We start from the raw sequence: 17,608 nt of genomic DNA on the forward strand, positions 1-17,608 counted from the left end.
AACTCCACACCCCCATCCCATACCCTGCCCTATAGACCTCTTCTTTTTGGCTGTTCTTGTGTTGTATCCTTTAAAATAAACCTATAAATGTAAATTAAATGTTGTCTTGAGTTTTGTGAGCCATTCTAACACATTATCAAACCTGAAAAGGAAGTCATGGAAATGCCCAATTTATAGCCAGCCAGTCAGAAATACAGTGACAACCTGAGACTTTCAGCTGGCATATGAAATGAATGCAGTCTTGTGGGACGGAGCCCTTAAATTGTGAGATCTGATGCTAACTCACCACAGAGCGTCAGAACTGAATAGCACTACACCCAGTTGGTGCCTGGAAAGTTGGAAAATGGTATTCGAAAAGACACATGCATTTTGGTGTGAGAAGTGTTGTGAGTAAAAACAGTTCATAAGTACCTTTATTCAATAGCATTTTCTCTATTTTTTTAAACAAGGGACCCTCACTTTCATTTTGTCCAAGGTGCTAAAAGCTGTAGCTGGTCTTACTTGCATAACAATGCTGACAGAAGAAAAGAACCCAGACAGGACCATTGTTCCAGGCCCCACAGCTTTCCAGATGACATCAAAATCAAGACACCCATAGAGATAGCTCTAAAATAATTAAATAATAATTCTAATGTAAATATCATCTGTTTTATTAGGAGTTATTAGAGATCTGATTTAAATTGTCTCATTGAATCTGTTTTGCTGCTAGACCTACTGTAATACTTAATAACAAACTCATAATGTTGGAGAATAGAGCAAACCTTTGGCATAAGGATTATTTTAACCAAAGACAACTGAGAAGAAGCAGATGGGAGAAAAGCTCTCTGTATTACCCTGATACCAAAATTAGACAAAGACACTACAAAAAAAGAAAAATACAGGCCAATATCTCTGATGAACATAGATACAAAAATCCTCAACAAAATATTAACAAATCACATTTGACAATACATTAAAAGGATCATTCACTATTCAAGTGGGGTTTATTCCAGGGATGCAAGGAAGGTTCAATAATTGCAAACCCATCAATGTGATACATCACATTACTGTGGTATCTCTCCCAATCAGATGGGAGCCCCCAAATGTGGGGCGACTGGGTGGAAACTGGTGGCACAGCCAGTGAAGGGATTCACCTGAGGCAGAACAAAGGAGATAGAAGTTTACTGAATACGAAAAGCAAGGGAGCCACAGGCAGGACAGCAAATCAGAGACTGTCTGCAATGAGGCAGTGGGAGAGGGCTATATTTACAGGCAGAAAGCGGGGGCGCCTGGGTGGCTCAGTCGTTAAGCCTCTGCCTTCGGCTCAGGTCATGATCCCATGGTCCCTGGGATCAAGCCCCTGGGATCAAACCCCACGTCGGGCTCCCTGCTCAGCGGGAAGCCTGCTTCTCCCTCTCCCACTCCTCCTGCTTGTGTTCCTGCTCTCACTATGCTTGTGTTCCTGCTCTCGCTATCTCTCTCTCTGTCAAATAAATAAAATCTTTTTTAAAAAAATTAAATAAATAAATAAATGAAGGCTGAAAGTCACTCATCTGCCTTCTGCTCAGATCATGATCCTGGAGTCCTAGGATCAAGCCCCATATCAGGAGTCCCTGCTTGGTGGGGAGTCTGCTTCTCCCTCTGCCCCCTTATCCCACTTAGGCTCGCTCGCTCTCTCTCTCACACTTTCTCTCAAATAATCTTTTTAAAAAATAATAAATAAAAATAAAAAATAAGTAAAGGCAGAAAGTAAGGAGGTATGAGGATGTATGGAATTTTCCCTTTTTTGTTACCTGTGCCTGGTTGTAAGTAGCCCATTGGCTAGTTAGGGCCTACGGATATTTTGAGGTGGATCAAGTGATAGGCCTGTCTATATTCACCTAGGGAGCTGGGGTCACTATGGGCCCTTCTGCCTTGATCAAGTTTTCATAGCTCAAGCCTGTTATCTAAAAGTGGCCTCTATAAGTATTACAAAAGGAAAATAAAAACCATATGATCACTTCAATAGATGCAGGAAAAGCATTTGACAAATACAACACCCATTCATAATAAAAACTCTCAACAAAACTGGTATAGAAAAAACATACCTCAACAAATTAAAGACCATATATAAAAAAACACAGCTAACATCATATTCAATGGTGAAAAACCAGAAGTTTTTCCTCTAAAATTAGGAATAAGATAAGAATGCCCACTCTCACTGCTTTAATTCAACATACTACTGCAAGTCCTAGCTGCAACAATCAGAGAAGAAATAAGAGGCATCCAAATTGGTAAGGAAGAAGTTAAACTTTCATTATTTGAAGCTGATATGATACTATATAGAGAAATCCCTAAAGACTCCATCAAAAAACTATTAGAACTGATAAATTCAGTCAAGTTGCAGGATACAAAATCAACACACAGGAATCTGTTGTGTTTCTATACACTAATAACAAAGTAGAAAAAAGAGAAATTAAGAAAACAATCCCATTTCCAACTATACCAAAAAGAATTAAATACTTAGAATAAACTTAACCAAGTAGGTGAAAGACCTGTACTTTGAAAACTATAAGATGCTGATTAAAGAAATTGAAGACAACACAAACAAATGGAAAGATATACCGTGCTCATGGACTGGAAGAATTAATATTGTTAAATTGTCCATACTACCCAAAGCAATCTACAGATTCAATGCATCCCTATCAAAAACCAGTAATATTTTTCACAGAACTGGAACAAATAGTCCTAAAATTTGTATAGAACTACAAAAAAACCTCTAAAAGACAAACCAACCTTGAAAAGAACACAGCTCAAGTATTACAAGCTCAGATTTCAAGATATACTATACAAAGCTACAATAATCAAAACAATATGGTTCTGGCACAAAAACAGACACATAGATCCATGAAATAGCATATAAAGCCCAGAAACAAGCCCATGCCTATATGGTCAATTAATCTATGACAAAGGAGACAAGAATATACAATGGGGGTAAAAAAGTCTTTGTACTAAATGGTGCTGGGGAAACTGGACACTTTCTTACACCACACACAAAAATAAACTCAAAATGGATTAAAGATCTAAACGTGAGACCTGAAACCATAAAACTCTTGCAAGAAAACATAGGCAGTAATATTTTGGACATCGGCCTTAGCAACCTATTTATGGATATGTCTCCTCAGGCAAGGAAAACAAAAGCAAAAATAAACAATTGGGACTGCACCAAAATAAAAAACTTTTGCACAACAAAGAAAACCATCAACAAAACAAAAAAGCAATCTACTGAATGGGAGAAGATATTTGCATCTATCTGATAAGGAGTTAACATTCAACATATGTAAGTAAGCTATACAACTCAACAACAAAAAATAATCCAATTTAAAAATGAGCAAAGGGGGGCATTTGGGTGGCTCCGTCAGTTAAGCATTCGTCAGTTCAGCTCAGGTCATGATCTCAGGGTCCTGGGATCAAGCTACGCATCAGGCTCCCCACTTGGCAGGGAGTCTGCTTGTCCCTCTCCCTCTGCCCCTCGCCCTGCTAATGTTCTCTTTCTCAAATAAATAAATAATTTTTTTTTTAAATGAGCAGATGACCTAGACAGACACTTTTTCCTAAGAAGCCATACAGATGGCAGACACATGCAGAGATACTCAACATCACTAATCATCAAAGAAATGCAAATCAAAACCACAATGAGAGCACCTCACACCAGTCAGAATGGCTAGCAACAAAAAGACAGGTAAGTAATAAGCGTTGGTGAAGATGTAGAGAAAAGGGAACCCTCGTGCACTGTTGATAGGAATGGATATTATTGCAACCACTGTGGAAAACAGTATGGAGGGTCCTCAAAAAATTAAAAATAGAAATACCATATGATTCAGTAATTCTACCACTGGGTATTCCCCAAAGAAAATGAATTTGAAAAGATATATGCACCCCTATGTTTACTGCAGCATTATTTACAAAAGCCAAGATATGAAAGCAACCCAAGTGTCCACTGATAGATGAATGGATAAAGAAGATGTGGTATATATATATATATATATATATATATATATATATATATATATATGCAATGGAATATTACTCAGCCATAGAAAAGAATGAGAGCTTGCTATTTGCGACAATATGAATGAACTTAGAGCATATTATGCTACATGAAATAAGTCAAAGACAGATCAATACTATATGATTTCACTTACATGTTGAATCTAAAAAACAAAACCAATAAACAGACTCTAAAATACAAAGAACAAACTGGTGGTTGCCAAAGGGGAAGTGGGGTGGAAGATAAGTAAAACAGATGAAGGGGATTAAGAGGTACAAACTTCAGCTATAAAATAAGTAAGTCACAGAGAAGAAAATACAGCCTAGAAAACATAGTCATAATAATACTGTAATAACACTGTATGGTGACTACACTTATTGTGGTGAGCACTGGAAAAAAATAATAATAAAGAAAAGCTCTCTGCCATCCCCCTACTTGCCTAAAAACAGGACATAATTTATTAAGGTATCTCCCTCTCCTGTACCAGGAAAGGCAGAACTCTTAATCACCAAAAGACGATTCTAGATTCTTGCCAGCGCAGAGACAGATAACCAAGAGCTACCTACATAATAAACCTTACCAAATAAGCTTTATCTTCCATTTGTTCCCCCCATATATTTACCTTCCCATTTATTTTATGTAGGGGCTTATAGCCCCTAAAAGCCTAAACCTCTTTTACTTTGTCCTACTGTTCTTTGTTAAAACCCTATATAAACCTCAAATTCTGACCACCCCTGTGATTTACTCATTGAGTTCTTCCACATGTATGGTGATGCATATGTTAATAAACTCTGTTTCCCTCCCATTTTTTTAAAAAGATTTTATTTATTCATTTGACAGAGACAGAGAGCACAAGTAGGCAGAGTACAGGCAGAGGGAGAGGGAGAAGCAGGCTCCCTCTAAGCAGAGAGCCCGATGTGGGGCTGGATCCCAGGATCCCGAGATCATGACCCGAGCTGAAGGCAGATCTTTAACCGACTGAGCCACCCAGGCATCCTGTTTCCCTCCCATTAATCTCTCTTTTCTCAGTTTATTTGCAGGCCCAGCCACTGAATCTAAGTTGCTACAGGAATTTTTCCTCCCCTAAACTTCATACAGAATTAACTGAACTGCGTGTCTCCACTGATCTATAGGAACATAATTCTTGTTAACCAAACTGTGGTTACATTTGTCAACTTTGCCCCAGACCAATGAATTTTGACCTCGTCTCAGCCTGAGCCAGCATACAACCCCTGCCTAGAATAGACTGACCTCAAGCTAAAACATTTTTTGATGTACTGTGCTATCTCAATGGTTGCTCATTCTACTTCCCCAAACCCAGTATTTCAAGCCTTGTTTACTTCTCCCTAAAAAAGAAAAGCCTTTTTCTGGCTGACTTGTGAGATACTTGAAGATCTTATGGTCAGTGTGTTCTCCCTATTACAAAAGTCCCTTTCCTTCTCTTGGAATTATCCCTTTATTTTTCAATCATGTGTCATTTTGTTTCTCAGGGGAAGTTCTCTTATCTTTCACATGGTACCACAGCAATATCTGTGTAGGAAAAAAATGTATTTACATATCTTAATTACAAAATTACATGCCTTCCCTGAATATCACATGTAAAAGAAGATCATTCAAGTCTGGCTTTCACTGCCTTGTAGTCCAGGTGCTGCTTTACTTATACCAGTAACTATTATTTTCTTTCTCCCCAAAAAGTGCTACATATATAAAATGTTGTGTAATTTAAATAGGTAATCCCAGATATATCACTGAGGAAATAAATCTCAGATTTCAATTAGCCTAAAATGCCTTCATTACGTCCCCTAAACAGAGTTTTCTAACATAACTGTTGATTTGATTTCCTTCACATGAATGACAAATTCTTATTATAGAATTCATGTTCAAACAATCCACTTCCCCATGCTTCTCTACTCCCCAATGAAGCCATTTTTTAAAATTTCTACTATTTTTCCTACTAATTACTGACACTGATCTTTTCTTTTAAACAAATCCACTAATAGAATATGAGCATTTTACAATTTTGTTCCAATATGACCCCTTCCATCCAATAAATTCCCAATATACTTACATCAGAAATTATGTTTCAATCTGCAGTGTTTAATCCTTATGTGAGTATTCTTCAAAGCTGAACCACATATCCACTGTAGTTACATTTCCTTTCCTGAACAATATTTTGTTTTTCTAGGAGTTAATTACCTAAATTTTTATTCAATTTTCCTTCTTTTCCACATAACATCACTTATGTTTCACTGATAACCATTAACAAAATATACAGAAATCCAAAACCAAAGTATCAGGTAGCCTATCATCTCCAAAAGGAGAATATGGGACGGAGACTGTGGCCCACACAGCCTGAATTATTTACTACCTGGCTCTCTGCAAAAAAAATGTCTGTCCTTTTACATGCTCATTTTAGTGAAGCATATCATAAAGGAGCTTCCTAAGAAAGTATATATGGCAGGTGATTTTTTTGAGAACCTCTGTGTCTAAAAACGTATTGAATCTACTCTTACACTTGATGAGTTGAATACAGAACAAAAGACTGGAAATAATTTTCTCTTTGAATTTTGAAGACATTGCTTCATAATTTTCTACCATCCAGAGCAGCTAAGAATTTCAATGCCATTATAATTCCTGATCCTTGTAGGTGACTTTTTTTTTTTTTTTTGGTCTCTGAAAGCTATTAAGATTTCTTCTTTACCTCTGATATTCTGAAATCTCATTATGTGCTAAAGTGAAGGTTTCTCTTTTTCCTTTTTCCCCCCTCGACACAGTGCTAACATTCATTAAGGCTTTTCAAACTGGAAACTTATTTTTCAGATGTTGGAGATGTCTTTTAATTTTTTCTTGATAATTCTTCTCTCTACTTTCTCTATTTGATATTCCTAGTACTTAGATGTTTTACTACCCAGTTTGATTCTCTATTTTTCTTTTCTACTATCTCTATCTATTTATTCTATTTAATAGGGGAATATTTTAGCTATATCTTCTACTAGATATTCTTTATTGCTTCAATCATATTTGTAATTTCCAAGGGCTTTTTCTTATTCTCTATATGTCACTTTTTATAGTTGACTATCTATTCTTCATGAATGTGATATCAGTCTGTAAAGACAAAAACAAACAAGATAGTAGGTCTCCAGTTTTCCCCTTGCTTTTCGCTTTTGCCCTTTTCTTTTTTTGTACCTACCTCTACCACCCAGAGAATAGCTGATCTACAAGGTTTACAAAGACAATCCTGAAAAATATTGTAGTGATGGGTATCTGGACCCTAAGTAAGGGCACAAAAATAGGAATGACCTATAGGAATAGTAAAGAAAACAAAGATAAATCTACATATTCAATCACTATATCTAACTGGAAGTGGTTAGATTCCTTTGTTATTTGGCTGTGTCTTGAATTTCCCATCCCACTTTCCTTACATAACAGGCAAAAGAAAAACAGTAAGAATTTTTTAAAGAATTATCAATCTTTAAGAAAAATAAGACAACATGCAGAAAAAAAAATGCTCCAACCTTTCACTGTTCCTTTACTCCTGTTCTCCTTCACAGTTATTGCCTTATTTTGTCTCTAAATTGCACTAAGTCTTGTGTTGTTTTTTTGACTCCTCCATTTTAATATAGTTTTTCCCTGGTTGGCAAATTTTACTTCTAAGTTTTTACTGATGGTAGAAAAAAGACGGAGTTTGGAAAAGAGGACAAAGAGATAAACAGAAACTGTTGAAATTTAATGTGAACGCCATACATTTACAATAAATATTCAAAAGAATACTCCTTTCCTCACATCTTAAAAAGCAATACAAAGAGGATTCTGATTCTGGGAAGATGGTGGAGTAGGACCCAGCAAGAATCACTCTCCCAACCTACAGAACAACTACACTAGCAAAATCTGTCTGATAGAACTATTTTGGAAATCTGGAGTTTACTGAAGAGTAACTTCAGAGAAAGGCTTAGGCAGTAAAATGTCATTAATTTTGGTCAATTTTAGTTCTTAGCAGCAATTTTAGTTCTTAGCTACCCACCCCAAACCTCCAGCCCCTTGGCAACAGCTGGGCACATGTTACAGGAACAGCTTGCACTCAGCACTGTCCAAACCAGAGTGGAAAAAAAGGATCCTATCGGGACGCCTGGGTGGCTCAGTCGGTTAAACGTCTGCCTTCGGCTCAGGTCATGATCCCAGGGTCCTGGGATCGAGTCCCGCATCGGGCTCCCTGCTCCACGGGGAGCCTGCTTCTCCCTCTGCCTCTGCCTCTCTCTCTCTCTATAAATAAATAAAATCTTTAAAAAAAAAAAGGATCCTATCTTCCAAATATTACAGATTTGTGCTCTAATCACTGATTACTGCTTCTAATGTCAAAGGTGCAGAAAAAGAGGCCAAAAGTCATTGTGGTTGTACCTCCCCCCACTATTACAAGCCCCATCCTATCTAGGAAAAGTGACTTCCAGGGAACTTAAAAGGCTAATGCTCCTTTTTTCCTCTCTTCATTTTTCCCTGCTTGGGAGCCAGACATTAAAGACTAGGCCATTCAAAAGTAAATGCATTAAAGGATGAAATTAGAAAGTTACCACATATACATAGGGAAAGGCACAGGCTCAACTAAAACCTGAAAAAAACTTAAATTTATAGCTCACAATGAACTTTGTCAAAGAGACAGCATACAACAATAAAAAAATAAATAAAATAAAAAACAAAAACAGCAAACCCTGGGAAAGGGAGAGAATCTGATTTCCAAACTTATCACATTATTAGATTCAAATGTCCAGTTTTCAACAACAAAAATCATAATGCATAGAAAGAAACAGGAAAGTAGGACCCATTCAAAGGAAAAAAAATTAATCAATAAAGCTGTCCCTGAATGAGACCTGATGGCAGATGTACTAAACAAAGTCTTTTAAAACAAATGTCTTGGGGCGCCTGGGTGGCTCAGTTGTTAAGCGTCTGCCTTCGGCTTAGGTCATGATCCCAGGTCCTGGGATCGAGCCCCGCATCAGGCTCCCTGCTCGGCGGGAAGTCTGCTTCTCCCTCTCCCACTCCCCCTGCTTCTGCTCTCTCACTCCCTCTCTGTGTCAAATAAATAAATAAAATCTTTTTTAAAAATTGCAAAATACCACAAAAGCACTTAATTCTAAGAGGTATTTTTTAGCTATAAATGCTTACCTTATAAAAAATAAAGACCTCAAATCAACAACTTAACTTTACAATTGTAGAAACTAGAAGAAAAAATTAAAATCAAAGCTAACAGAAAAAAGAAATAATAAAAAGCCAAGCAAATGACATATAGAATAGAAAAATAGAGAAGATTAATGAAACCAGAAGTTGGCTCTTTAAAAAAAAATTAATAAACATGGCAAATTTTAGTTAGATGAGTGAAGGAAAAAAGAGAGAAGATGCAAATTTATCAAAATCAAAAATTAAAGTGGGGACATTACTAATGATTCCACAAAAATAAAAAGGATTATTATTGAGTACTATGAACTGTATGTCAACAAACTGGATCATCTAGATGAAACGGACAAATTCCTAAAACTAAAAAACCTAGACTGAATCACAAAGAAACAGAAAATCTGACTTGACCTAAAATTAGTAAGAGGATTGAATCAGTAATCAAAAACCTCCCAACAAAGAAAAGTCCTCGTCCTGATGGTTTCACTGGTAAATTCCAAAATTTTATGAATAACAGCAATCATTCTCAAACTTTTCCAAAAATGGAAGCAAAAAGAACAATTTCTAACTTATTCTATGAGGCCAGCATTACCCTGATACTGAAGCCAGACAAAGACACCACAAGGAAAGAAAACTAAAGACCATTATCCTTTATGAACATTGATTTTAAAATCCTCAACAAAATATTAACAAACCAATTTCGGTAGCAAATTAAAAACATTATACACCATGACCAAGTGGGATTTATTCCTGTAATGCAAGAATGGTTCAACATACAAAAATCGGTCAATATAAAGACCACAGTAACAGAATGAATAGAAAAAAGATAAGTGATTATCCCAACTGACACAAAAAAATTTTGGCAAAGCTCAATATCTTTTTATGAGATATCTTAAAAAAGATATCAATATCTTTTTTATGACAAAAACACTCAACCAGGGATGGAAGGAAACTACTTCAACATAATAAAAGTCATACATGAAAAACCCAAGCAAACATCATACTTACTGGTAAAAGACTAAAATCTTTTCCTGTAAGATCAGGAACAAGAAAAGGATGCCCATTTTTGCCATTTCTCCTCAACACAGTACATAGCCAATGAGACCAAAAAAAGAAAGAAAAAAGGCATCAAAATTGAAAAAGAATAAGTAAAAAGACCTCTATTCAGAGACGGTATAGAAAACCCTAAGGATTCCACAAAAAGACTGTTACACAAATGAACTGAACAAGGTGGCAGGATACAAACTCAACACAAAAATCAGCTGCATATACATTTAACAATGAAAAATCTGAAAGGAAATTATGAAAACAATTCTATTTATAATAGCATCAAAAAGAAGAAAACACTTAAGGAATTAACTTAACCAAAGAGGCAAAAGACATAAAATGAAAACTACAAAACACGGCTAGAAGAAATTAAAGACATGAATAAACATAATCACATCCCATGTTCATGAACTGGAAGGCTAAATGTTAAGATGTCAATACTACTCAAAGCAATCTATAGATTTAATGCAACTGTATCAAAATCATGTTTTTTCCAAAAATAAAAAAACCTATCCCAAAACTCATATGGAACTTTAGGGACTCTCAATGGCCAAAACAATCTTGAAAAAGAAGAACAAAACTGGAGGACTCACACTTCTTTATTTCAAAACTCACTATAAAGTTACAGTAATCAAAACAGTGTGGTATTGGCATATGAAACACACAGATCAACAGAACATAACAGAGAAAGTAAATTCTTACATAGTAAATGATTTTAATCTTTTTTTTAAGTAGGCTCCACACCCAGCATGGAGCCCAATGTGGGGCCTGAACTGACAACCCTGAGATCAAGACCTGAGATGAGATCAAGACTCAGATGCTTAACTGACTGAGCCATACAGGCACCCCTATATAGTAAATGTTTTTTAGCAAGAGTACCAAGACCATTCAATGGGGAAAGGACAGCATTTTCAAGAATGGTGCTGGGAAAACTGGATATCCACATGCCAAAGAATGAAGTTGGACTTCTACTCAATATATACAAACATTAACTCAAAATGGATCAAAGAACTAAATGCAAGAGCTAAAATTATAAAATTTATATAAGAAAACATACGGGAAAATCTTCGTGACCATGACACTGAACTTGGCATTGATTTCTTGGATATAACATCAAAAGCACAGGAAACAAACTACTTTACGAAGATTAAAGGATTTTAAGCATCTCAAGATACTAATAACAGAGTAGAAAGGCAACCCACAAAATGGGATAAAATATTTGCAAGTCATGTATCTGATAAGGGATTAATATTCTGAATATATAGACAACTAAAACTCAACAACAACAAAAAACCTGCCCAATTCAAAAGTGGGCAAAAGGGGTGCCTGGGTGGCTCAGTAGTTAAGCGTCTGGCTTCAGCTCAGGTCATGATCCCAGGGTCCTGCAATCGAACCCCGCATCAGGCTCCCTGCTTGCGGGAAGCCTGCTTCTCCCTCTTCCACTCCTCCTGCTTGTGTTCCCACTCTCGCTGTGTCTCTCTCTGTCAAATAAATAAATAAGAGGGGCGCCTGGGTGGCTCAGTCGTTAAGCGTCTGCCTTTGGCTCAGGTCATGATCCCAGGGTCCTGGGATTGAGCCCCGCGTCAGGCTCCCTGCTCTGCGGGGAGCCTGCTTCTCCCTCTCCCACTGACCCCGCTTGTGTTCCCTCTCTCGCTGTGTCTCTGTCAAATAAATAAATAAATAAATAAATAAGATCTTTAAAAAAAAAAAAAGTGAGCAAAAAACTGGAATAAACAGGGGCGCCTGGGTGGCTCAGTCCTTAAGTGTCTGCCTTCGGCTCAGGTCATGATCCCAGGGTCCTGGGATCGAGCCCCACATCGGGCTCCCTGCTCTGCAGGGAAGCCTGCTTCTCCCTCTCCTACTCCCCTTGCTTGTGTTCCCTCTCTCGCTGTGTCTCTCTCTGTTAAATAAATAAATAAAATCTTAAAAAAAAAAAACTGGAATAAACATTTTTCCAAGAAGATATACAAATGGCCAATAAGCACATGAAAAGATATTTAACATCACTAATTATTAGGGAAACACAAATCAAAAACAAAACCACCTATTACTTCACACCCATTAGGATGGCTATTATGAAAAAAAAAGTGTTGATGAAGATGCAGAGAAAGTGGAACCCTTACATACTACTAGTGGCAATGTAAAACGGTGCAGCTGCTATAAAAAAAGTATAGTGATCCTCAAAAATAAAAAACAGAATTACCATATTGCAGCTCAGTTGGGTAAGCATCTGCCTTCGGCTCAGGTCACAATCCCAGGGTCCTGGGATCGATTTCCATGTGAAGCTCCCTGCTCAGCATGGAGTCTGCTTCTCACTCTGCCCCTCCCCCTGCTCATACTCTCTCTCTCTCCCTTTCTCTCTTTCTCAAATAAATAAATAAAATCTTTTTAAAAAATTTACAAGAAAGGAAATCATACAAAATGTTGTCAGACCACAGTGAAATTCAATTAAAAATTAACAACAGATAACTCAGTCATGGGAACTACTATACAGCACGGTGACTATAGTTAATAACACTGTACTGTATATTTGAAAATGGCTAAGAGAGTGAGAGTAAATCTTAAAAGTTCTCATCACAAGAAAAAAAAATGTATAACTATGCATAGTGACAGACCAACTAGACTTACTGTGGTGATCATTTCTCAATATATACAAATACTAAATCATTACATTCTATACGTGAAAATGATATAATGTTATGTCAATTATATCTCAATAAAAAATTAATAGAAGAAAATCTTTGAAATTTAAAAATATGCAGAAATTAAATTATACACACTTTCATAACGAATGGGTCAAAAAAATCTTACCAATCAGAAAATACTTTCGAGATTAATGAAAAGAATATCACAATATACCCAAATTATGAGATGTAGCTAATATAGCTCAGGGGAAATTTAAAACTATAAATGTCTATGGTAGAAAACAAGACAGATCTCAAATCAATAACCTTACTATACACCTTAAGATTTAGAAAAAGAAGCAAAAACTATTTCCAAAACAAGAACAAGGAAAAAAAAGATTATAGTGGAAATAAATGAAATAGAAAACCAATAGGGAGAACTGATGAAATCAAAAGTTGGTTCTTTGAAAAGATCAACAAAATTAACAAATCTTTAGGGAGACTGAACAGAAAAAGAGAGAGAAGATGCAAATTAGTAAATCAGGAATGAAAAAGAGATCACTAACAATATTACAGTAATTAAAAAGATTATGGGGGCGCCTGGGTGGCTCAGTTGGTTAAGCGACTGCCTTCGGCTCAGGTCATGATCCTGGAGTCCCGGGATCGGGTCCCACATCGGGCTCCCTGCTCAGTGGGGAGTCTGCTTCTCCCTCTGACCCTCCCCCCCTCACGCTCTATCTCATTCTCTCTCTCAAATAAATAAATAAAATCTTTAAAAAAAAAAAAAAAGATTATGAGAGAATATTTTGAACAAACATATGCCAACAAATTAGATAACTTATAAAATGAACAAATTCCTAGAAAGGCAAAAGCTAGCAAAACTGACTCATAAAAAAATAGAAAATCTGAATAGAGCTATAACAAATAAAAATTTACATTTGTAACATGAAAACTTCAGACCCACACACACATGCAAAATGCTAATGACCAGATGGCTCACTGGTGCACTTCATCAAACATTCAAAGAAAAACTAGGGCACCTGGCTGGCTCAGACAGTAGAGCATGTGACTACTGATCTCAGGGCTGTGAGTTCAAGTTCCATGTTGGGTGCAGAGAATACATAAAAATACAGTCTTAGGGATGCCTGGATGGCTCAGTCAGTTGAGCAGATGCCTTCAGCTCAGGTCATCATCCTGGGGTCCTGGGATTGAGTCCCCCATCAGGCTCCTTGCTTGGCAGGGAGCCTGCTTCTCCCTCTGCCTGCCACTCTGCCTGCTTGTGCTCTCTCTCTCTCTCTGTCTCTCTGACAAATAAATAAAATATTTTTAAAAATTTAAATTAAAAAAAATAAAATCTTAAAAACAAAAATATTTAAAGAAAAATTAATATTGACCTTCCAAAAATTCTTCCTGAAAAACAAAGGAAGAGAGAACACTTTTCAACTCATTCTTCAAGGCCAATATTAACCTGACTCCAAAGCCAGACAAAGACAACCTAAGAAAACAGCAGATGAATTTCTCTTCTTAATGCAAATGTAAATATACTCAACAAAATCCTAGCAAACTGAATCCAGCAACATATAAATGGGATCATAAATCAGGATCAAGTGGGATTTATCCCAGGAATCAAAGTTGGTTTAAGATTTAAAAATCAAGTTATGTAATATATTATATTAATAAAGGATACAAATTACATAATATGAATGCAGAAAAGGGATTTGATAAAATCCAACACAGATTCATGATAAAAAACCTCCAACAAATTAGGAATAGAAAGGAACTTCCTGTGGCACCTGGGTGGCTCAGTCCTTAAGCATCTGCCTTCGGCTCAGGTCATGATCCCAGAGTCCTGGGATCGAGCCCCGCATCGGATTCTCTGCTCAGTGGGAAGCCTGCTTCTCACTCTCCCACTCCCCCTGCTTGTGTTCCCTCTCTCGCTGTCTCTCTCTGTCAAATAAATAAATAAAATCTTAAAAAAAAAAAAAAAGGAACTTCCTTATCATGAAAAAGGATATGTCTTAGTCTATCTGAGTTACTATAACAAAATACCATAAAGTGGGTGGCTTACAAACAACATTCATTTCTCATGGTTCTGGAGACTGCTAAGTCTCAGATCAGGGTAACAGCCAGCATGTCAGGCTCTGGTGAAGGCCCTCTTCTAGACTGCAGACTGCCAACTTCTCATTGTGTCCACACAGGTGGAAGAAACTAAGAAGCTCCGTGAGGTTTCTTATTTAGGCAATAATCCCATTCGTGAGGGCTCCGCCCTCATGACTTAAACAACCTCCTAAGGGAACCCACCTCCAAATGCCATCACACTGGGCATTAGAATTTCAACATAAACATTTTGAGGGGACACAAACATTCAAACCATAGCAAAGCATCTATGAAAAACCTAGCTAATGTGATACTTAATGGTAAAATACTGACTGCTTTCCCTCTGAGAGTGGGGAAAAAACAAAGATGTCCATTCTCACCACTTCTATTCCACATTGTACTAGATGTTCTAGACAGGACAATAAAGCAAAGAGAGAAAATTAAAGGCATCCAGTTGGAAAGAAAGAAGTAAAACTGTCTTTGTGAACAAAACTCCAAGAAATCTACTAAAAACTTCTATAACTAGTAAGACTTAAACAAGGTCACAGCATATTATGTCAACATATATAAATCAGTTCCCATACACTAACAATGAACAGTCTGAAAATAAAATTAAGAAAACAATTCCAGTCACAGTAGCATCAAAAAGAAGAAAATAAATTACCAAACACTGTTGAAAGAAATTAAAAAGGATCTAAATAAATGGAAAGATATCTCATGCCCATGAAATCAGAGGACTTTTAAATATTAAGATGGTCAAAATCCCCAAATTAGTCTACAGATTCAACACATCCTCTGTCAAAATCCTTGTTGGCTTTTTTTATTAAAATTGACAAACTGATTCTAAAATTCAACTGAAAATGCAAGGAACCCAGAACAACCAAAATAATCTCAAAAAAATAATAAAGTTGGAAGACTCTCACTTCCCAATTTCAAAACTTAATGCCAAGCTGTAGTAATCAAGACACAGTGGTACTAGCATAAGGACAGACATATAGCTCAATGAAATATAATTCCAAATCCAGCAATAAACCTTTATATTTATAGTCAATTGATTTTCAACAAAAGTACCCAAAAAAATTGATACCTTTTCAACCAATGGTGCTGGGACAACTGCATATTCACAAAAATATAAATTTGGATGCCTATCTCATATCATATCCAAAAATTAACTCTAAATGGATAAAAGACCTAAATCTAATAGTTAGAACCTTAAAACTCTTAGAAGAAAACTCAAGATAAATCACTGTAATGTCAGATTAGGCAACAGTTTCTTAGGACAACAAAAGCACAGCAACAAAAGAAAAATAGATAAATCGTACTTCATCAAAATGAAAAAACTTCTGTGCTTCAAAAGACAACATCAACATCAAGAAAGTGAAACGCTGAATGGGAGAAAATATTTGCAAATCATATATCTGATACAGACTTGTATATAGAATATAAAAAGAATTCTTACAACTCAACAAAAACAGAAACAACACAATTTTAAAATGGCAAAGGATCTAAATAGACTATTCTCCAAAGAAGATATAAAAATGACCAACAACCACATAAAAAGATAATGTTATTAGAAAATGCTATCAAAACCACAATGAGGCACCATTTCACACCCACAGGGACATCTATGGAAGGAAGGAAGGGAGAGAGGGAGGGAGAGAACTAAATATTGGTAATGATATGGAATCATCAATATGTTTTTCATTTCCTACAGACAATTTACTTGAAAAGGGAGAATAAGACTAAGTACCTTATAAAATGCTCTGGCATAAATTTAAGAACTCCAATTAGTCTTCTAATTCATGTGATCTCCCAGTAACCGTAATTTTTACTTTGTTACTCATTTTTTCATTCATTCACTATTCAAAAAAAGAAAATTCAATGCCCTTTTGTACAATAACAACTTTTTAGTCATTTATGGATGTCCAATCCTGAAATGCTCTAAATTTTTTCTGATAATTTCAATTTCAATCCTCCATATATTTAATTCTAGTATAACCATAATTCACTAATATTATGACTAGCCCCACAGTTGCTAAATTGAGCATCCTTCTTACTGCAGACCACAAATGATGAATCAAGCATTATAATCAGTCTATATGTAACTCTTGTTTTACCAGCTAAAGATTATCAAGATGTTTCAAATGCATAAAAAAGGCGGGGGGGGCGGGAGTTAAAATGACTTAGAATCACAAAAAGTTCAAGCTTGGAAGGAACCTTAGAATTGAATCTTGAATTCAGTCTTTGTATTTCAAAAGTATGGTAACTAAGACCCAAAGAGGCTAGATGAATCACCCATGATCACACTATTTATAAACAGTGTAAGCCCATCCTATGTCATACACACATATATCTTACCTTTCTGGTGATGTTTTAGAAGTGACAGGACGTCCACGGACAATTTTCCTACTTTTATGGTCTAGAGAGAGGACCTTATTTCTCAGGCTTCTTTTCCACTGGGGGGGGAAAAATGGAATTTAATACTAAATATAACAACATGACAATTAAAAGGCACTTAAATTTGTTTTTATTTAGAAATTCAAGATAAACAGCCAAATTCATAGGTCACAGAAGAAAAAAAGTGCAACTACAAAACCACCTCGCTCTTTTGCTAGTGCAGAAATATAAGCCCACCAAAAAAATAGAAGGAAGATATTTTAAAATGTCG

The 17,608-nt window shown here is 36.2% G+C and overlaps 1 protein-coding gene across 6 annotated transcripts in view; it reads right to left on the reverse strand.

The window, feature by feature from the left end:
- The window catches only part of SENP7 (SUMO specific peptidase 7), a 137,724-nt gene that overhangs the window by 78,825 nt on the left and 41,291 nt on the right, over positions 1 to 17,608 (reverse strand). For all 6 annotated transcript variants that reach the window (XM_036108950.2, XM_078065001.1, XM_036108970.2 and 3 more), the window contains one exon: positions 17,299 to 17,396. In XM_036108950.2, coding sequence (XP_035964843.1) covers positions 17,299 to 17,396 — 98 coding nt within the window. The remainder of the gene's footprint in view (positions 1 to 17,298; positions 17,397 to 17,608) is intronic.

This window comes from Halichoerus grypus, chromosome 1, assembly GCF_964656455.1.
Source record: "Halichoerus grypus chromosome 1, mHalGry1.hap1.1, whole genome shotgun sequence".
Taxonomy (NCBI): Eukaryota; Metazoa; Chordata; class Mammalia; order Carnivora; family Phocidae; genus Halichoerus; species Halichoerus grypus.